General features: G+C 42.2%; 1 protein-coding gene across 4 annotated transcripts in view; it reads right to left on the reverse strand.

Annotated features, from left to right (window-relative positions):
- LOC117357102 (serine/threonine-protein kinase receptor R3-like) overlaps positions 1–22,729 on the reverse strand; it is a 141,286-nt gene that overhangs the window by 29,606 nt on the left and 88,951 nt on the right. For all 4 annotated transcript variants that reach the window (XM_033937357.1, XM_033937358.1, XM_033937356.1 and 1 more), the window contains 2 exons: positions 15,121–15,396; positions 9,172–9,369 (listed from right to left, as the gene is read on the reverse strand). In XM_033937357.1, coding sequence (XP_033793248.1) covers positions 9,172–9,369; positions 15,121–15,396 — 474 coding nt within the window. The remainder of the gene's footprint in view (positions 1–9,171; positions 9,370–15,120; positions 15,397–22,729) is intronic.

Below are 22,729 nucleotides of genomic sequence, written 5' to 3' on the forward strand. Positions count from 1 at the left end.
TCCCCCCCTCTGGTGGTCTAGTGGGCACAGGGTAGGCAGGGACAGGGCACAGAGCAGGCAGGCCTAGTGGCCTAGTGACAGGCAGGCAGGCATGCCCCTTACTACCAATGTAACACCCCCCAATACCTTAAATCATCCCCCACGTACCCCCAGTACCTTTTTTAATCATCCTCCCGTACCTTTAATCATACCCCCTCTTGTACCTTTTTAATCATAACCCCTTGTAGCTTTTTAATCATATTCCCCCCTTTGTACCTTTTTTTTTAAAAAAAAAACCAAACCATATCTTTTAAAATTCTTCCCTCTCTCCTTCCCAGCTCTGCATTATTTTCCGGCAGCAGGCACGCGAGTCAGGAGCCCGGAGGTCAGGCGTGAGCTTTCCGTGTTCCCGCCTGGCCCCGCGCCACTTTCTGAATGGCTGCCAGCAGTTTTCGTGAGTCCCGTGAGAACTGCCGCCAGCCATTCAGAAAGTGTCGTGGGCCCAAGAGGGAGCGTGTAAAGCTTGGGCCAGACCGCCGCACTTCTGACTCGTGTGCCTGCTGCCGGAAAATAATGCAGAGCCGTGGAGTGAGGGATATAAGCTGGACCACCAGGCTTGAAAAAGGTACATGATTGTGAGGTGGAGTGGAGAGGACAATCGAGTAAAGATGCAGGAAAGCTCTTGCGTGAGGTTACAGCAGTGAGGTGGGCAACGCTCCAGAACGTAAGGTAACCTCTGGAAGCAGTGCAGCTTGTACGTGTGTATGTAATCTCATGAACTCTCGTGAAATTTGGCACCTCATCTGGCGGTGACTGCTTGATGTAAGATGGCGGTTGTGTCCGGTGCTGGAGGAGGTGAGAGCTGAAGGCAGAGCTGGATTAATGAATAGGCCCAGTAGGCATGTGCTTAGGACCCAAAATAGTCAAGGGGGCCCGCTGAAGGACGACTTACCAATATGCCAATATTTTTTTTTAGACGGCAATGGGCTCCCCTCCATAGCAACGGGCCCCTACCCAACAACAGCGACAACACCTGCTCCCCCCGGCATAGACAGACGGCAACGCAGCCTTCTGCTGGCATCAAAGGCAATGCGGCCAAGGCAGCTCCAAGAAGGTCCCGCGATGAATGCATCTGCCGGTCCATCCCCCTCCTACGTCACTTACTTCTTCCAGCAGACGCAGTCATTGCGGGATCTTCATGGAGCTTAGCCGGCCGCGTTGCCTTTGATGCCGGCTGAAGGCCGCATTGCTGTCCGTCCATGTAAGGCAAAATGTGGAAGGATGGTTTTCTGCTTTGTAGGTGGTAGTACATCTCCACATTTTATTTCCTATTAAAGATCCGTTTTGGCTTTGCATTATCAGTAGAAAATTACAATCCTACATTTATTTGTCACTTCGATGACATTCTTCCTGAATTACATTTTTATAGCATGATTTTCAGAAATTATATATGGTATATGTTTATCCATCCACATAAACAGCAGTTAACGCATAGGGCAGTGGTTTCCTAGACAAATCATCTTATCTGCGTTCTCATAACTGGTAAGGACACAGTGTCTTTAATGTTCCACGAATATGCATTTGTACATTTGGTACATTTACAGTTATGTAGGGAAATCACATGCAAGGGAGGGGGGGGGGTGCATAATTATATAATCAGGTTGCATATGCATGTGACATTGAAAAATGAGATTCTGAAGGCTGAGTGTCTTTATCGCCCAGGTGATGCCTTTTGCATCTCAATGGTTGGCACAACTTGGAGTGTTAGCCAGCAGCCAACATCAATATTTGTCAATGAAATACATATTAAATGTGCTGTTACAAAATGTTAGCAATTTATTTTTTGGCAAAAGCTCTTGGATAGATCAGCTTGGCAGATAGTTCCCATATTTTAATGAAGGACACTATGCACATAAATATCACAGTATATTAATTTAATGGGGCCTTGGCTACTGTAAGGGAAGGGGAGTGGGGACTTGTATACTGCCTTTTTGTGGCTTTTGGCATTTCAGTGCAATGGGCACTGGAGGATTAAGTGACTTGTCCAGGGTCACAAGGAGCAGCACTGGGATTTGATCTCACAACCTTCAGGTGCAGAGGCAGCAGCTCTACTAGCGAGCCACACCTTTAATGAGAGGAAGAGGAATGTGTTTTCATTAACCAAACTGGGGGGGGGGGAGGAACACTTTGAGAACAAATGTACCCATTTCACATCAGAGAGAAACCCCCTGCTTCTAGAACTGGGTGCCAGCATTTACAGGCCGCTTGCACAGGTAAAAGACTACCAGTATTTACATGTGTAAGAAGAGCCAGCAGGGCACCTAAGTGTTATTCTATATCGGCATGTGAACTCAGCATAGCCTATACGTGCAAGGTGTGTGTGATTCATAAGGACGGAGCACAGATGGTGTTGCCACTCACACTCGCTGCATACAGAATACTGTACGTTATGCATGCCCTTGTCGCACCCACGTGGCTACAGATCTACCAAGTCTATTAGTGCTGTAATTGCGGGCATGTAAATGCAAGACATGAAGATGCTGGGTTATGCTGGTATTCTATAATGGAATCTAGGTGCCCAAATCAGGGCAGAATTTAAGAAGGGGGCCCCTGTGGGCCCGGATGTACTTCCTTTCTCCCCCACCCTGTTCCAAAGCCCTTTTAAAATGCAAAGGGGTCAGTGGCGTGGCAGTGATTCTCTAGTGCTGCTGGACGCTTCCTCGGCACTGTTCCTTTGCCGTGGTCCATTCATGAAGAAATAGGAAGTTGCATCGGGGGGGGGGGGGGGTAAACCGCCGCAGAGGAACAGCAGAGGAAGCCAACAGTAGTGCTAGAGAATCGCTGCCACTCCAGTGACCCCTTTGTATCATAAAAGGTAAGGGGGGCTTTGGTATGGGGTGGGGGAAGAAGGGAAATGTGGGGCTCAGGGCAGCTTTCCCCCCCCCCAATGCCAGCCCTAGCCCAAATGCTATTACAAAGGAGATTCTTACCCTGAGGCATTTGGGGTGCCTAAAAGGAGAAGCTCATTTATAGAACTGCCTCCTTTGGAGTAGAGGCGTAATCTAATGGTTAGAGCTGCTGAATCAGCACCTTGAGGTTGTGAGTTCAATCCCAGCCTGCTCCTTATGATTCTGGTCACACAAGCAATTATTGGCACTAATTAGAATTTATCCACATAACTTTCTAAGCTGCTGCGGAGAAGATGACAGGGATAATTTCACATCTTTCCTCTGCTTCCCTCTTAAGTACTCTTGGCTTTCTTTCACCATTTTTGAAACCCCTCTATTGTGACTCCCTAAATGTTCTGATTCAACAGTGTCCTTCAAGGATACTCCACATCGAACCATCTACTCCTGGGCGATTGTTGACTCCCCTCCCCCCATCTTAGTTTAAAAGCTGCTCTATAACGTAAGGTTTCCTAGACTGCGGAGGTGAAACAAGGTGAGTTGGAGGAAAGAGGAATTCCAGCTATCCCAGCTATGCTAAGGCCTCCTGAGGTAACTTTTGGCGCAATTTGGACAGCACTGAACTCACTCTATGTGGTATGTGCAGAAATTTCTCCTCTTTATTTCTTAGTATGAGGATTTGAAAGTTCAAGCAGAGAAGATAAAGGACATGGATTCCCAAATTCAATAGTCATAAGCTACACAAGTGGGTTTAATTCAAAATAAAATGATAATTTATCAGAAAATAATAGTTACTTAAATTTGAGACTATTGAATTTTCCTAAGTTACTTGTATATCTCTGAAGGATTTATTTTATAGATTTTTGAAACAGAAATTTAAATTCTCTGATTCTGGGCTACTGCCTCTCCACAAGATATTTTATTTACCGATTCCCTGGAGATGTTCTAGCTCTCCTGCTGGTAATTCCATTGTGGATGTTTCATCTGATAGTTTAAATATTACCAATATTTTAGAAAGTTCAGTGGAAGAAGTGATTTTAAGAACTACCTTATTGGTGACTTTTGGTTTTCAGCAGAATAAAGAAGTGCTTTTGTGCCTTTTCTTTAGATCTACGAATGGCAGTTTTTTTAATGGGAAGATCTCTATTTTCACAGATAATTCCAAATGAATTCAAAGCACAAGGAAGAGATTTTTGCCCTTAAAACAGCAGATTATTTCTTTGGAGGGCAGATTTCAGTTAAGATATCCCTGTAAATGTGTGATATTTCTTGATCGACATTCCTATGTTTTCAATAAACCCTCACAATTGTAGGAAGGGAGTCTTAATTGCTTCAGGAGACCCTCTTTGTTTGAACTGTCCAAATGTTTATGAAGATAATCACTCTTTATTCCTGTATTTAATTTAGAAATTGATATTAACTCCTTCTGGTTATTCTGTCTGGTCTCTCCCTAATGTGGTCTAACGGGCATTCTAATATTGTGGTTTCTTTGCTATATTTTTATTGGAATTTTGTTTAATAGCTTCTGATCTTTGCTCTAAGATTTTCATTGATGTATATTCTTAAATGCAACCAAAAAATAAAACAATTTCAGAATGTATCAAGTCTAATTTGTTTAAATGGAGGAATATCCAAGAGTATCTTATCAACAGAGCTTAAACACCAACTAGGATGGTAAATTCTAAGAGAAGAGGCAGGCCCATCAATATTCAGTGCTTTCTAAGTGAGAGTCAGCACTTTGAATTTTACTTGCCAATATATTTGGAGCCAGTGAAGATCATTCAATACCGGTGTAATATGATCATTCTGAGAATGGCCAATGAGTAGTCTCATAGTTGTGTTCTGGGCTACCTGAAGTGCATATAACACATATTTTGGAAATCCCCAAAACAAAGAGTTAAAATGATAAAAAATTGGTGGTAGAAGAATGGTCTAATGTCTAACATCTGGCAACTAAGATTCAATGCGAAGAAGTGAAGAGTGATGCATTTTTGGGAGTAGAAATCCGAGGGAATTATTTGTGCTGGGAGTTGAGAAGCTGATAAGCACAGACAGAGACCTTGTGTCTGAGGATCTAAAGGCATCTAAACAGTGTGATAAAGCAGTGGCTGTAGCCAGAAGGATGCTGGGCTGTATAGAAAGAGGAATGGCCTGCAGAAAAAGGGAGGTATTGATGTCCCTATATAGATCATTGGTGATGCCACTTGGAGTATTATATTCAGTTTTAGAGGTCATATCTGGTGAAGAATATAGAAAGACTTGAAGCGGTCCACAGGAAGGCGATGAAAATGGTAAGGGGTTTGAACCAGAAGTACGAGAAGAGACTGGAAGACCTAAACATGTATACTCTAGAGGAGAGACAGGAGAGATATGATAAACATGGAACCAAATCTTTTCCAGAGAAGGGAAAATGGTAAAACTAGAGGGCATAACTTGAGGTTGCAGGGAGGAAGACTTAGGAGTAATGTTAGGAAATTATTTTTCACGGAGAAGGTGGTGGATGCCTGGAATGCCCTTCCGAAGAAGGTGGTGGAGAGGAAAACGGTGATGGAATTAAAAAATGCATGGGATAAACATAGAGGATCTCTTTTTTTTTTTTTAATTCTTTATTCATTTTTAAACTTTAATCAAGTGTACAAAATTCATAATAAACACAATTAATTAGACCACTTGAACATCTTATCATTGTATCTTATAAATATAAATGCCACCCTCCCCCACCCTCCCTCTAAGCCCATTATTCATTATAAGATCATAAACCCTCCTATTAAACCCATCCCCTCTTTCAACACTAAGTGGTGTATAATTAATAGAAAAATGGCATTTAATCATGACAAAAAGATGTTAATGGTTCCCATATTTTTATAAAACTTTTATACTTTCCATTCTGTACCGCCAGTGATCATTCCATTCTATATAGGTGACACAACGAATTCCACCAGAAATTAAAATTAAGTCTGGTTTTGGAACATAGAGGATCTCTAATTAGAAAACAAATTGTATAAATTAAAGAACTAAGGCCGGTATTGGACAGACTTGTCCGGATTGGTGTAGGATGGGCTGGGGAGGGCATCAATGGGAACTCCACTAACTTGTAACATGAGGATGTTATAGGCCAGACTTTATAGTAGATATCCTACAAACAACGGGATGGTTGGATAGGCTGGAGTGAGCTTAGATGGCAACTTCAGCAGTCGGAACCTAGGACACTACCAGGTGGACTTTAGTATATGGCCCAGAAATATCAAAGAAGAGGCAAGTTAATTTAATCATGTGTTTTTAATTAGAATAACTAATGGGCAGACTGGATGGACCGTTCAGGTCTTTCCTGCCGTCACTTACTATGTTACTATGTAATAGCCTACAAAACAGTATGAAAATTTAAAGCCCTTCAATCATAATTTCAACCTGATAAAGGTTTTCTGAATGTTACTCTTAAACTGTGTTTTAAAAGATGCATAGGAGTCTGCCATGACCCTATGATATCTACAGTGATCTCAACATCATCTACTTTGACAGAAGAGGGTACCTTGTTGAGGGTAACATTATTTGATTTTAAAAAAACTAAATTTGAGTCTTTACAAGATTCAGCTTGAAACTATTCACATTCATCCAAATTTTACCATTTGTAAACATATGATCAGAAAGCACAATAAATCTTCAATTGAATCTTTTACAGGAAAAAAACATGTGCAAATCAGCTTTTAACACATGTAAATTGCATCTAACCCTTTGAACATTACCACAGAAAGTAATCAGAAGACGCTTTTCAGGAAATTAAAACGTCATGGGTTAGAAGGCAATGTCTTTGTGTAATTTGGACACTGGCTAAAAGACATGAAACAGAGAATAGGAATGAACGATTGGTTTTCCAAATGAAAAGGGGTTAGTTAGTACTAGAGTTCACTAAGGGCTCCTTTTATTAAGCCACGCTAGCAGGGTTAACGCAAGTGACTTTTCATCACACGCTAACTCCCGCGCTGGCCTAAAAACTACCGCCTGCTCAAGAGGAGGCAGTAGCGGCTAGCGCGGCCAGCGGTTTAGCGTGCGGTATTACGCACGTTAAGCCGCCAATGCGCCTTTGTAAAAGGAGCCCTAAGGGTCTATACTGAGATCTATGCTGTTTAACATATTCATAAATGATCTGGAGAAAGGAGCAATGTGAGATTTGATCAGATTTGCAAATGACACAAAATTATTTAAATTATATGGCATTATAATGGCAAAAGATGTTCTGAGACTGGGAAGCAGGGCATCAAAGCAGCAGATGAAATTTAATGTGGGCAAATGCAAAATTCTGCATATAAGGAAAAATAACGCCAACTATGAGTACAAATTGCTGGGTTCTGAGTTAGAGTCACCACTCAAGAAAAAGATCTTGGAGTCACTGTGGTCGATATGTTGACATTTTCAGCCTAGTGTGCCATTGATGTTAAAAAAAAAAAAAAATAAAATAGAATGTTGGGGATTATTCGAAAAGAGATGGAGAACAAAACAGAGAATACTATTATGTGTCTGTATAGGTCCATTGTTCACCTTAGATATCGTGCATTTCCTCCATCTCAAAAAGAGGAACTAGAAAATAGTCAAAGGGCAACAAAAACGATAAAGGGGATGGAGCACCTCCCTTATGAAGAAAAATGAAAACAGAACTTTTTAGCCTTAAAAAAGAGACAGCCGAGAAGTTTCAAGTTTAATAAAATTTCGATTAAAATGCATTATCATATATTCAATGCGATGTACAAAATTTAAAATAGGGTATGACAAACATAGTACTTGGGGAAAAAATACTGACACATAGACTAGTACACGAAGACAGGATCAAAAGGAAAGAGGGAAAAACTACAATGCAAGGAGTACATAAAAGGAAACAACAGTAGGATAAAGCAGTTGTAATTTGGTGACCTTGTAGCTTTTACCGTTCAAATGCATTTTTATAAAGAAGGGACATGATGGAAATTTTTAAAAATATTACTGGGGGTAAAACATTTCAAATAACATTAAAACAAGAGGAAATTCCATGAAACTAACAAGCAACAGACAAAACCAGACATGCACGCAATGAAATTGTACAATCTATTGGTAGAGGATGTTGTCAAGGCAACTAGCATTGTGCGGTTCGCAAGAGGTTTGGACAAATTCCTGGAAGAAAAGACCTTAAAAATGATTAATCAGGTAGAGCTATGAGAAATAGATTTATCTTTTAGGATATGTTGAGTACTTGTAACCCGGACTTGCCAGTGTCGAAGACAGGATGGTAGATTTGATAGACCTTAATCTGACTCAGCATGGCTTATCTTATGTTCCTTCTTAAGTTCTCATATATTATTATTTAAAAATGTAGAACAAATGTATTGCAAACTGGATTCCAAGAGCTAAGTAGATATCCCCCCCGCCACCCGCTGGGTGAGAGCGTTTGGTCTGTATATGTGATTCTCATTGCATTAGGCAACTTTTGATGTGACTGTAAGGCATTAATAATTCCTTCAAAAGCAAAGGGCTCCTTTTACGAAGGTGCGCTAGGGCCTGAACGCGCAGATTAGTGCGTGCTAAATTGCTGTGTGCGCTAGCCGCTACCGCCTCCTTTTGAGTAGGCGCAAATCCGGTGCGTGTGATAAAACCGCTAGCGCACCTTCGTAAAAGGAGCCTAAAGACTAGAAAACTCTGCTGAATGCTTCACAGTCACAGTAATATGTTAATACATGTGTCACACTGAAGGCCAGTTCACCCGAGGTTGAGGAGCTCACTTAAGTAAGTGGAGAAAAAAGCCTCAAGCACATCCAGGGGGGGTAGGGGAGGGAGGGATAATTTGAGGGGTTAAAATATATGAGTATATTATTGTAATAAAAATGATTTAATGTATTAATAATTGGATGATAGGGGGGAAAATGGTTGTTTCATTTATATTTTGTGTACTAAGGTGCATTTTATGCAAGCTTTTAATGTTATATTATTTGTAATGCACTGCCAATGGCTGAAAATTCAATAAAATTTCTTAAAAAGAAAAAAACACTCCACTTAACCACAAAGGTAGAACAGACACCAACAGTGTGTGCATGCCAGTCACTTATCTGAGCTCATTTGAAGTCGTTGCTGGTTTTCAAAGACCCACTGATACTCGATAACTTTCCAAAAGTGCTCCTTCATCTCCCGACAAAGGACCTTGTTTCGCTGAACAAAAACAGCTGCATCAGGGGATTGAAGACGGGACATACACTGATAATACTTCCATGGCCTTCAGTGTGACACATTTGTTAATATATTATTGTCATTGATAATTCCTTACCATTAATGACTGTTCTTCTGGCAATTTCCCAGAGCACCAGGCCAAATGCCCAGACATCTGTGCGCTTGTAAGATTCAAATGAGTCAGTGCGGATTGTTTCATCCAAGACTTCAGGTGCCATATAACGTTTGGTGCCGACTCTAGGGTTGTTCCCAATATCTAAGTAATCACTGGTCTGGGAATGCATCACTGCTAGACCTGTAAATAATCAAGAGGAACCCAGCAATATTAGAAGACCCACAAATAACGCACAAAAATGTAAGAAGACAATTCTATAACTTGATGTCAATTCTATATACTGTAAAGGCATCAGTGCATCAAGATGCTGTTGTAGAATACTAGCTTAAACCAGAATTTTGGCACGACCATTTACACTAGATCAATGGCAGGCGTGAATGGGTACACTATGCAACACATTCATTTATAATATTTAATGTTGCGTGTGTAAGTTGGAGACATGAATAAACTAGTGAGGACAACCAAAAAAGGAGAGATGAAATGCACTTTCAAAGGTCAGGTGTCAAAGGACTGACATGAGCTGTGTTTTGACATAGCTGTCCATAGGAGTCCATCAATACTACATACAAACACCTCGCTAGTTTCTCTTGTTTGTACGAGTATGGGATTTTACAGCCATTTACCTATGAAGGGCCTCTGAAAAGTTCTCAGCCCAACCAACAAAGTTGGGGCAGTCCAGTGATTTTCCACTTTTTTCATCCTGTCAGAAAAATACAGAACAAAAAAGTGGAAGATCGCTGGACTAAGTGTATAGCCCTCAATGGAGACTGCCCCAACTTTGTTGTTTGGGCTGAGAACTTTTCAGCAGCCCCTCGAATATGGTCTTAATTCAATATTTTTTGGGGAAGCCACTGTTTGCCCTAGATCGGTAGCATGGAATGTTGCTACTCTTTGGGATTTGGCCAGGTACTAGTGACCTGGATGGGCCACCGTGAGAACGGGCTACTGGGCTTGATGGACCATTGGTCTGACCCAGTAAGGTTATTCTTATGTTTTTATATTGATGGACTCCTGATGCAGGCAGCTATGTTGAAACACAGCTTGTGTCGAGACCTTTGATACCTGAGCTGTGAAGATGAATTTAATCTATAAGAAAAGATATTTTCTAAGATCCAAGATTTTTCTCTTCGGTTTTTTGTCATCCCCACTGGTTTCCTCTGCTACCATGGTTTGTGGGGCTCCTGTTTTTCTTTTTTTTTTATTACATTTTCAATTTTACAAGCATATGTATAACTTGTTACAGATCAAGAAATATAAAGTTATAAATATTAAATATAGAGAAAAGAAAATATAGCTCTTATTTAGTCCACAATAGAAGAGATCAAGAACAGAAATAACACTGAGGAAATTACTAACCTATTATAAAAGAGACAGCAAAAGATACACCTTCCTACAGCCGCTGGCAAATCATATAACATCAGGTACGGTTACCAACCTTTCTCTCGACTCTATAAATTCTGTAAGTTGTTTAGGCTCAAAGAACAAAATTTTTTTATTCTGATAGGTAACAAAACATTTTGCAGGATACTTAACAAGAAATGTTGCCCCCAGAGCAAGAGCTCTAGGCCTCAAGGCCAAGATTTCTTTCCTACGTCTCTGGGTTTTTTGAGATAAATCTGGAAAAATTCTAACATGTGAGCCTAAAAACTGGTCATTCTTGTGACGGAAATATAGACGAAGAACAAATTCCCTGTCACTTTCCAAAGCAAGAGTCACAAGCATGGTAGTTCTATCAGTAACTACTTCTAAAGAAGTTTCCAAAAGTGAAGATAAATTCATATCCGCCTGTCTATCTACAGGCAGTTCAGCTGGAGTAGATTCCCGTTGAGGATTTCTAATATTAAAGTAATAAGCTCTCACAATAGGGGGAAAATTTTCCAACGGTATGGCCAAAATCTCTAGGGGCTCCTGTTTTTCTATAGTTTTGTGTATATTTTATTTTCATTTGGAGACATGCCCTTGTCCCTCCCATGTTCCGTACACATGTATGACCTTGTTGCTACATGCTATAGCACTTAAGCACTACCATATAAAATAGCCAATATATTGTGTAATTATATGAATAAGTGCCGATTTTCTTGGCACCTACCTGTGATTGCAGGTGCTGAGTTATTGAATTGCCATTTAAGAAACTGAGATTACTCCCATGCTCAGAGGCCCTCCAGATGCGGCCGGAGCTCGTCGAAGCTTTCCAAAACCCGGACAAATGCCGGGTTTTGGAAAGTCCATCCAGGAGCCCAGACAAAAAGAGGACATGTCTGGGCTTTCCCAGACGTCTGGGTTTTCCCAGACGTCTGCTAACCCTATGCAGTGTGTCAGTGCAGTTACTTGTTATTTTGTAGAACAGTGCATAGTGTACACACAGGCCTAACTACAGGCATGCAGTTCCCGAATTGCCCTTTTTATGTCCAGCCTAGAGGAGGAGGAGCTGGCAGGCATTCCTGAAAGCGGGGTCAAAAGTTATCCAGGCACAGCCAGTATTCTGTGCTTTTATCCATTTAAGAAGGATTGTGGAAATACCTGTCCTAACTTCCATGGATAACTTGTTTGCTTCAGTAGCATAGTCAGGAAGCTGATTTAGGGTGGGCCCTTGAGCAAAGAGGGTGGGCCAAAAATTTCATCTCTGCCCCCTTCCCCAACTAATGCAAACCCAAATTTAATTTCTGCTCCTTCCCCCCACCACCCCCCTGCCCCTCTTAAGGTAAACGGCATACCTATGCTGTATCCCTAGCGGACTAGGTCCTTTAAGGCTCTTATGTGGATGATTTACTTTTATGTGGATGGAATTATTTTATGTGGATGATTTTAGTGTACCTTTGGAACTTTGATACTTTCAAATAAAGTCCATTTGGGAACATCGTCACTCCACAGAGTTTTTTTTGGTTTTCTCTGGATTTTCTTCTTTGTGGATATTTTGGGGTCAATTCCTTTTGTTTTTTGCTTGGTGGGATCCTCAAGACAAGTCAGTTGAAGACCTCCTCCCCATCAAAGAATTTACTTGTTGGGCAACTGCCAGCACTGTTCCTGTGTGCGTATGCTGTTTTGCGCAAGCATGAAAACTGAGCATGCATGAGGGAGAGTGTCCTGTGGCTGGGAATAGTGGTGGCTCTGGGACAATGCTGGTGGCCACCCGACATGTAAATTCTTTTGGTGGGGAGGAGGTCTTCGGCCGGCAGGGCTTTGGAATCCCAACACATTACGCCACTGGTTTGCTTAAGTATAGGACTGCATATTTGGCTGACTGATTTAAATAGATAAGCTGGCTGAAAATAATTTGCTTAACTTTAAGTGCATTATCCCTCCTGCTGAACATTGGTCCACACAATCTTGTCCAACTGCCAGGTCACCAAAAATGCAGTAATTGCATTTACTATGTACGGTATACATGATTGAGACAAACACTATTGCCATTTTCCATAGTGAGAAGCAGTTTTATTTGAAATCTCTTACAGACTGCAACACCTCTTGGGTTGTATACTGTATTACGAGTTATGTGCCCTTGTGGACTTTACTATGTAGGTCAAATGAAGTGGGCTATCAAGATACGGATTGCAGAATATTTAAGTTACATTAGGCATCAAAGTATGCAAGCACCTTTAGTTGAACATTGGGTTTCATGTGGACACTCTATGGAGGATTTAAAATGTGTGGTGCTATTACAAATCAACTTAACAACAGCTGGCGACATTTCACAAATTTTACTGCTTCATATTTTACTGGAAAACTGTGACACCTAGAGTAGAGAATGACATGGGGAAAAAATTTATCACCATTCCCGCCCTGTCCCCGTGAGCTCATCCCCATCCCTGCCCTGACCCGTGAGCTCAGTCCCTGTCCCTGCACCGTCCCCACGAGCTCAGTCCCTGTCCCCGCCCTGCAAACTGTCAGATCCCATCTGCACAAGCCTCGAATAGTTATAATTTTATACTGAACTTATTTTATTAAAGTATAAAAAGAGACAATATTCTGTACAGTTGTCATTTTATAAACACAAATAATATACAGAGCAAGGATCAACAAAACCCCTGTCTCCCCTCCCTTTCACAAATATCCATTCCACTATTGTGAAAACTGAACAAACCAAATTACTACAGAATGCTACTACATAGAAAAATCAAGTTAACAGAATACTTTAGTCACAAATGGCAGGAATAGTGTTAGGGGAGGGCAACTGCCCCCTGGTCAGAGAGAGAGCCCTAAGCCAGCTGGAAGCTAAAGAAGCACAGCCTGGACTTTGCGGTCCCCAGTTATGTCTAATACCAGCTCTAGCAGGAGACATATTTCAAATCTGAAATATTGCAATCACAAAATATAAAATTTATTTTTTCTGCCTTATTATTCTTCAAATCACATTGGTCTCAGGCTTTCGTTTTGGGTTCCTTCTGTCTTCATTAGGCATGGCTGGCTCCTGAAGTTAAAATAGGCGCAAGAGGAGCTGGGGAGAAGATGCCAAGTCTGACGCAGGCGCAATTTTTTTTCCACAGGAGCAAAACTTTTCACTGCTCCCATGGGGTGGTAAAAGGTCTTGTCCTCATTCCCATAGGGCGATGAAAGGTCTTGTCCCCATTCCTGCGGTAAACCAGTTGCAAATGTCTCTATTCCTGCAGATTTACTGCAGTAACCACGGTTTACCGTGGTAAACGGTCCCCATGTCATTCTCTAACCTAGAGGACTGAATAAGGAAGTGGCATGGTTCACTGTGTTTGATGATTTTGAGCTGTATTTGATTAGGTAATGGCAGCCATTCCCTGGCGACGTATGACATAGTTGACATTATTTATTACGCATGAGTGGGTTTTCAATTTAGGCATTGTGGTGTTCTTGTGGACCTAATGGTTTGGATGTTTTGCTTTGCCCGACGCACTAAATTGTAAGTTTTATGTTAATGGATTTAATTAGTTGGATGAGTGTATATTAATGTGTCAGACTGATATGTGAAATTATATGTTTGGTATTTTTAATTAGTCACTCTTCCCGAGGAAGCGTCAGCTAAACTCAGCTTGAGTTGAAGATTGGAGAGTTTTGGGATACTGGGATTGAAACACACATTATTATTTAGCACAAGGGGGAACTGCAAGGATGATTGGGGCCAGGAATAGTTCATTTTATTAAAAAGATATGTTTTGATATTTTTTTATTTTTAATATTTATGGATTTTATTTTCTATACTTTTATAGCTTTACCTGGTATATTTCACTTTGTTCCATGTTTTAATTATTACTGTGCAATGTGCATGCCTGAGATTTGGAGTATCTTCTGATGTAGGCTCTACAGCCAAAACACGGCCATGTTGAGTCTTTTTAGACATTTCTGTGAATAAAGACTGTTTTTGATTTACATATCGACTGGTGACCTTTTGTGACTTTTCATTTCCCCACTTTTTGTGGCTTCTTGGTGGTTATAAGGGGACACAGATAGTGTGGTGATGGTTCCCTGGGTTCTGCAGTTTAATGCAGATTTTTGTTTGAGTCTGAGCATATCACAGAATATTTATTATAATCCTGTGTATATAGTTTGATCATAAATACACAGAAGATTTGAGAAATTTACTCCCTATAGGAAGTATATTAGCATACAAAGTACAGTAAACCCCCGTGAATTTGCGGTTCGCAAATCGCAGACTCAGTAATCCGTGGTATTTTCTGACCGCCTTTTCCTGGTACTAAAGTCATGGTTACACCAATCTGGAGCTGCTTTCTGGTGTAACCATGACTTTAGTACCAGAAAGAGTCGGTTGGAAAATGTGCCCGGCTTCGTAAGTACAATTTAAGCGCCCGCCGGCACCCCAGCTGCCCTTTCCTGCCTTCGATCAGCTGAAAAACCATATTTGCGGTTTTTCAAAATTTGCAGGTGTTTCTGGAACGGAACCCCCGTGGATTTTGGGCGAGTACTGTACAACACTTGACTACTTCTTTTGAACCCCATTCTCACCCAGATCTGCAATGCAGCACTGCTTGTTCTTCTTTACTAAGATGTTTCTGCTCTTCAGATCCCGATGTGCTATGGCTGGTTTTCCCTGAGTTCCAAAAATCTCGACGTGAAGATGCACAAGACCACAGATGATGGACAATGCTAGCAAAAGGCTCCCTTCAGGGTCCACAGTGGTCCTCTGCAAATATTCATAGAGAGAGCCGTTCTCATGGTAATGTGTTATAAGCCAGAGCTGCGTGCTGGAGTTTCTCGAGGTCATGTCGGAAGCAATGAAACCTAGAAAGGAGCATAGAGAATATTTAGCATGTGTCTCTACAGAAAATTGATTTCTATTTCAAATTAATTGAAAAGTGGTATAAAGAAGAGCCTTGCAGATCAGTGTATGGCACTGAAGAACCTCAGTGTGTTAGTATCCATCACAGGCTGAACCTCACACTATCAGTTTCCACTGTGATGACTGCATGAAAATATTCTGTTTCCTTCTAGCTGATGGAAAACTATAAAGAGTTTTAATCATTTGTACAAAACTAGGTCTAATTCTGAACCCACTCATCACTTGATACATGAAAAACCATTCTACGCGATCAAAGGCTTTCTCAGCATCCAAGGATAACGAGAAGGCCAGAGTATCCATAGACTTTGCCATAGTAAGCATATGGAATGCCAATCTGGTATTATTAGAGGACTGTCTCTGAGAAGCAAAACCCATCTGATGCATGCCAATAATATGGGGGAGGGCTTTTGCTAGTCTCAAAGCCAGGAGTTTAGCTAATATTTTCCCATCCATATTCATTAAGGAAATTGGTCTGTAATTTGGAAAACTTTAAAAAACTCAATCATATATCCGTCATTACTAACGTGACCATTTATTTTTTTTCATCAAAACGGGACATCTATTAATTGTCAGTAATCCCGCCCCCAATTTCTTCCATTCATTTTTCATGTACACACGATATCTTATTAATTCATAATGGTAACCATAAAATTTTTAAAAACTACAAAGCACACTATACGCAGAAAAAATGTTAGTAATCATTTATATTTGGGGGCGTTCAAAGATGTCAAGGCAGATGACTTTAAAATATGCAATGTCACCTCAGTAACTATAGAAAAATAGACAGATATAGTGCAAAATATAGACAGCAGATATAAATTCTCAAAACTGACATTTTGATCATTAAATTGAAAATAAAATTATTTTTCCTACCTTTGCTGTCTGGTGATTTCATTAGTCTCTGGTTGCATTTCCATCTGACTGTGCATCCTTTCTTTCTGCCCTCAGGCCCAACAATTGTCCCTTATATTCCCTCCCTCCTTCCTTCCTATATCCTTAGTGGCCCCAGTGCCTCCTTCCCATGTCCTTAGTGCCCCTTCCTATGTCCTTAGTGCCCTCAGTATCTCCTTCCTATGTCCTTAGTGCCCCCAGTGCCTCCTTTCCATGTCCTTAGTGTCCCTTCCTATATCCTTAGTGCTCTCAGTGCCTCTTCCCTATATCCTTAGTGCCCCTTCCTATATTCTTAGTGCCTTCAGTGCCTACTTCCTATATCTTTAGTGCCCCCAGTGCCTCCTTTCCATGTCCTTAGTGCCCCTTCCTATGTCCTTAGTGCCCTCAGTATCTCCTTCCTATATCCTTAGTGCCCTTTCCTATATCCTTAGTGCCCTCAGTGCCTCCTTCCTATGTCCTTAGTGCCCCCAGTGCCTCCTTCCCATGTCCTTAGTGTCCCCAGTGCCTCCTTCCCATGTCCTTAGTGCACCTTCCTATGTCCTTAGTGCCCCCAGTGCCTCCTTCCTATATCCCCCTCACTGCCTTCCAGACTTTGTCCCACCCCCACCCCTGAAGCCAGCCTGCCTGTCTGCCTACCTACCTACCTCCCTCCCTGCCACGCCAAAGCCAGCCTGCTTGCTTGCCTCCCTCCTACCCTCCCTGCCGCGCAAAAAAAAAAAAGGCTCCCTCCTTCCTTCCCCCTCCCCCCGGTCCGCCGCCACTGAAAAGGATTTAGGTCCCAATTCCTGCCCCATACTTTCTCTGTCTCTGTCATTTGGAAGTCAGGTACCTGGGGACATATCTTAAAGACCAGAAATCATCTTCCAAAACATGTCCAAATTTTATTATGAGCTTCACATCTTTTATATCATTCATGAATCAGTGTTTTCAGCATGTGTCAGCATGTGACGTAAACACAAACCATATATGGACACAGGTCACATGAAACTTTAAAGACATCAGCGTTTTTTCTATCTGGAAACTGAAGTCCAAAAGGTCAGAAAAGCCTTGGGCCAGCAAAACCTCTTAACTAAAACTGTTTGCAAATACGGCTTATAAAAACAATTAAAGTCACTCACAACAAGATAAGAACATATCTTTTCAAACATATCTTTTCAAACATAAATGTCCTTGTAGTATTTTCAAAGAGGGAAAGACAAACAGGGTCTGGCTTTACAGCTTTAAACAACATATGCCTAAGGAAAATTACCAAGGTTCATGATACGTGTCTCTTCAGCCACCGCTGTTGTTTGCCAGCCTCTCTCCTTCCCTCCCGCGCTGATTCAAACCCGCCGCCACTGTTGCTAATTGCCGCCCAGAAGCCTTCTTCCCGATATCAATACTGGTGTCAGAGAGGAAGTTCTAAGCCAGCCAATAACAATTAGCAGGAGCGGTGGAGGGTTTGAATCTGTGCTGGAAGGAGGTAAGGAGGAGCAGTAGCAGCAGCAGACCGGGGAGGTTTGAATCGGGCGCTGGAGGGAGGCTTTTTTTTTGCGAGGCAGGGAGGAACAGGAAGCGATCGCCTGTCCCGTTGTCTCCGCGCACTGCTTCAGGACGCTGTCCCTGAAAACAGGACATTTCGGCATCCCGAAGTTGTGTGTGGGGACAATGGGACAGGGTATCTAAAAATGGGACGGTCCCATTCAAAATGGGATGTATGGTCACCTTAGTCATTACCCGGAGCAGATCCAACCCTGGGAGTACTTCTAATAAAAATTTAAACTTAGATTTTGTTTTTCCCCTATGATGGATCTAAGGACTGGCTGCCTTCTTGTTTTCTCACACATGTGCTAATGTTTCCATTAATGCACAGCCATTAACAAAAGTTAGCATGTTAGCGGATGCTCAGAGGCCCTTTATACACAGCTGGGAGGTCGGGGCTTTCCAAAACCCGGACAAACTACCGGGTTTTGGAAAATCCATCCAGGCACCCAGACAATCCTCTAAAAAGAGGATATGTCCGGGTTTTTCCAGACATCTGGTAACCCTACTCATTGTGAACTAAGCTTAGGATTTTTAAGTCTGATCCTAGCTGAAATTGGTAACCAGTGTGCCTTGTGGTCAATTGTTTTTAGCATAGATTACAAATTTAATAGTCAAAAGTTGTCAAAACACATGAGGACTGTGAAAAATTGCAGAAAGACCTTAGGAAATTGGAAGACTGGGCATCCAAAGGCAGATGAAATTTAATGGGCAGACTGGATGGACCATTAAGGTCTTTAACTGCTGTCATTTACTATGTTACCATGTAAATTCAAAGCAATGCACATCAGGAAGAATAATCCAAATCATAGTTACCTGATGCTAGGCTCCACTTTAGGAGTCAGCACCTAAGAAAAGGATCTGGGTGTCATTCTAAACACTATGCTAAAATCTTCTACCCAGAGTGTTGGATGCGACAAAAAAAGCAAACAGAATGCTAGGAATTATTAGGAAAGGGATGGTAAATAAGACCGAGAATATTCTAATGCCTCTGTAGGGCTCCATGGTGCTTCCTCACCTTGAGTATTGTGCACAGTTCTGGTCGCCGTATTTCAAAAAAGATATAGCGGAATTAGAAAAAGTTCAAAGAAGAGGCGACCAAAATGATTAAGGGGATGGAACTCCTCTCCTTAAAGACTAAAGAGGTTTGGGTCTACAAAATCCCGAGTGGTGTATAATGGGTAAAAGTGAATCAAATTTTCACCCTTTCATGAGGGGACTTGGGTGTGATCGTAATGTGACAATCTTAAGGTGGCCAAACAGGTTGAAAAGCTGACGGCAAAAGCTAGAAGGATGCTTGGGTGCATAGGGAGAGGTATGGCCAGTAGGAAAAAAGAGGTATTGATGCCCTTGTATAAGACTCTGGTGAGACCTCATTTAGAATATTGTGTACAATTCTGGAGGCCGCACCTTCAAAAAGATATAAAAAGAATGGAGTCGATCCAGAGGAAGGTCTACTAAAAGGCGCATGGTCTTCGTCATAAAGCATATGGGGACAGACTTAAAGATCTCAATCTGTATACTTTGGAGGAAAGGCGGGAGAGGGGAGATATGATAGAGGTTTAAATACCTAAGTGATGTAAATGCGCAAGAGTCGAGTCTCTTTCATTTGAAAGGAAGCTCTGGAATGAGAGGGCATAGGATGAAGTTAAGAGGTGATAGGCTCAGGAGTAATCTAAAGAAATATTTTTTTACAGAAAGGGTGATAGATGTGTGGAACACTCTTCCGGAAGAGTGGTGAAGTCAGGGACTGTGTCAGATTTCAAGAAAGCCTGGGATAGGCATGTGGGATGTCTTAGAGAGAGGAAAAGATAATGATTACTGCAGATGGGCAGACTGGATGGGCCATTTGGCCTTTATCTGCCATCATGTTTCTAAGTACAAAAACCAAAGGACACTCAATTAAATTGCATGGAAATACTTTTAAAACAAATGGGAGGAAATATATTTTCAGTCAAAGAATAGTTAAGCTCTGGAACTCATTGCCAGATGTGGTTACAGCACCTAGTGTAGCTGGGTTTAAGAAAGGTTTGAAATACTTCCTGTAAGAAAAGTCCATAGCATGGATCAATAGCATGGAATGTTGCTACTATCTGGGTTTCTGCCAGGTACTTGTGACCTGGATTGACCACTGTTAGAGAAACAGGAAACTGGGCTAGATGGACCATTGGTCTGATCCAGTATGGCTGCTGTTATGGCATAATTTGTATTAATTGGAGATGTTAGTCAGGTCATTGGTCCACAGTGGCCAGTTGGGTTGTTAAAAAGTACCCAACATATTTAAAGAAGCAGATCTAGCGTATTTCTTGGTGCTTGCTCCTGGGATGAGTGATGGCTTTCTCCAAATCTACCTGGCTAATAATTGTTTATGGATTCTTTTTCTAGGAATTAATCCAAATCCCATGTAAACCCAGCAATACTAGATGCCTTCACCACATCCTCTGGCAAAACATTCCACAGCTTAATCATGTGTTGACGGAAGAAAGTCTTTGTTGAAATCTGTTGTCAGTTGGTTTCAGTGTCCTCTAGTCCAACTGTTCCACACAGGAATGCACAGAAAAACCTCACAACATTAATTTTATTTTATTTTTACTTCATTTTTTATTTTTTAAATATTTTGTTGTTTATTTTGTTTCATTACCTATATTTAAAACAAAACATTTCAACCATCCAAAACAAAACGAAAGAAGGCCCAATCTGGGACTCTGCCAGAGAAAATGAATTACTGCCTGTCTCCCTCTGGAAACCCACAATCCCACGATGCAGACAACTCGGACCTCCTTTTACCCATCCACAGATCTTCAAGGCAGGGCCAGCTCAAGAGACTGAGGTGCCCTGTGCCAGCATTTGCATCAGTGCCTTCCCCATACCCATGATCCAACAGCTCCCCTTCAATCTCAAGTCCGCCCTCCCCCTAAACTACAGGTGATAAAGGGCGTCAAAATCCCAAATCCCAATTCAGCATCTCTTCCTCTCTGCCCGCAGAAGGGAGGGAAGAGGGATGAAGAGATGCTGGACTGAGATTTTGGGGCCCTTTATCACCAGCGCCTCCCCTTCAATCTCAAGTCCGCTCTCCCCCTAAACTACAGGTGATAAAGGGCGTCAAAATCCCAAATCCCAATTCAGCATCTCTTCCTCCCTCCCCGCAGAAGAGAGGGAAGAGGGAGGAAGAGATGCTGGACCGAGATTTTGGGGCCCTTTATCACCAGCGTCCTGGGCCAGTGCCTCACCTGGTACATAGGTTGAGCCAGCCCTGCTTCAAGGATCAAAGTCAAAACAAGACCTGACTATGCTGAAAGCTAGTGCTGAGAGAGTGAAAATTACTTTATAAGGTATGCTCAGAGAAGTGAAACTCTGAAGAGGGGGTGAAAACCCTCTCTTAGGGTAAGAGTTTACCGTCCAGTCATTGCATAAATAGTTCAAAGTCACTCTCTGAGAACTAGTGAAAAAATCATAAAAAAATTTTCATCTTAATACTGTATCAATATAATGTGAATTCAAAAATTCTAATGTGTGATAAATCTCACTGGATCGTTGGTGCACCATCTGTCTCCCATCCTACCTTTCCCTCCTCCCCTTTTGTGGACTCGCATCTCTCTGTCTTTTTCTTCCCCCTAAGTCCAACATTTCTCTCCTTCCCTTTCTCCCTTCTTGTGGTCTGGTATCTCCTTTTCTGTCCTTTTCTGTCCTTTTCTTCCCTCCTCCTTCCTACCATGGTCTGGCATCTCTGTCCTTCCCCTCCCTACCCTGGAAGTCTGGCATCTTTCCTTTTTTCATCTCCATCCCTGCAGTCCAGCATTTCTAAAATGAGCAATGCCCCCCCTCCTGTGATTCTCCAGTGATCCTCCTGTGTTCCTCTCCTCTATGGGTTCTGATAAGACAGCTACTCTTGCACTCTTTGGGCTGCCGGCAGCGTGAGTGAAGTGGCCCAGAAGATTTCCCTCTGCTACTGCTTTGCGCCTATGCAGAGCCAGAAAGCAGTAGTAGAGGGAAAGCTTCCAGCCACAGAAGACGTGTTTACTTCACTCACACTGACGGTGGCCCGAAGAGTGAAGGAGTGGCTGCAGTGATAGATCCCACCATCCCCAGATCCACCATCTTTCCTTTGCTCAACTACCCTTTCATCCAGCATCTCTCCCTCCTTCCCCACCACCCAGGGTCCACCATCTCTCCCTTTCTCTTCCCAACTACTTTCCTATCCAGTATCTCTATCCCCCCTCCCTCCACACCACCCCTTGAGTCCAACCTCTCTCCCCTTCTTTCCCTCCCTCCATCCCATAGTCCACCATCTCTCTCCCTCTTCTCTGTTTCCAGACCCATTATTTCTACCCCTTCACTCTCCCCCCACCCTCAGTCTGGCATATGTCCCTCTCTTTGGACCCCCTTCCACCATTCCTACGTCCGTGTACTACTAATAGCTACATCAAGGGGCTCCCCCCGAAGGCCAGCATGTTTCCCCCTTCTCTCCACCATTGTCCAGTGTCCCCCTGGCTTCCTGGTCTCACTTTAAAAACTAATTACAGCCTGCAGAGGATGGCCGGTACTGTAGTGATTCTAGCAGGCTTCCGGTGGCCTCTGCTGCACATTCCCTCTGTCATGGTCTGTCCCAGACCACAACAGGATGTTTAGTCAGAGGAGATCCCCAAAATATTGGGGGTGCTCGGGCACCCACAGCACCCACAAAGCTGGCACCTATGCTCAGGAGTCTCTCATGAGGGACTTTATCAAACGCCTTCTGAAAATTCACCTACCTTATATCAACAAGTTCACCCTTATCCATGTTTATTAACACCTTCACAAAAATTTAAGATTTATAAGACAAGACTTTGCTAAACCTGCAGTGGCTCCACTGTTTTATAATTC

This window comes from Geotrypetes seraphini, chromosome 3 (assembly GCF_902459505.1).
Source record: "Geotrypetes seraphini chromosome 3, aGeoSer1.1, whole genome shotgun sequence".
NCBI classification, from domain to species: domain Eukaryota; kingdom Metazoa; phylum Chordata; class Amphibia; order Gymnophiona; family Dermophiidae; genus Geotrypetes; species Geotrypetes seraphini.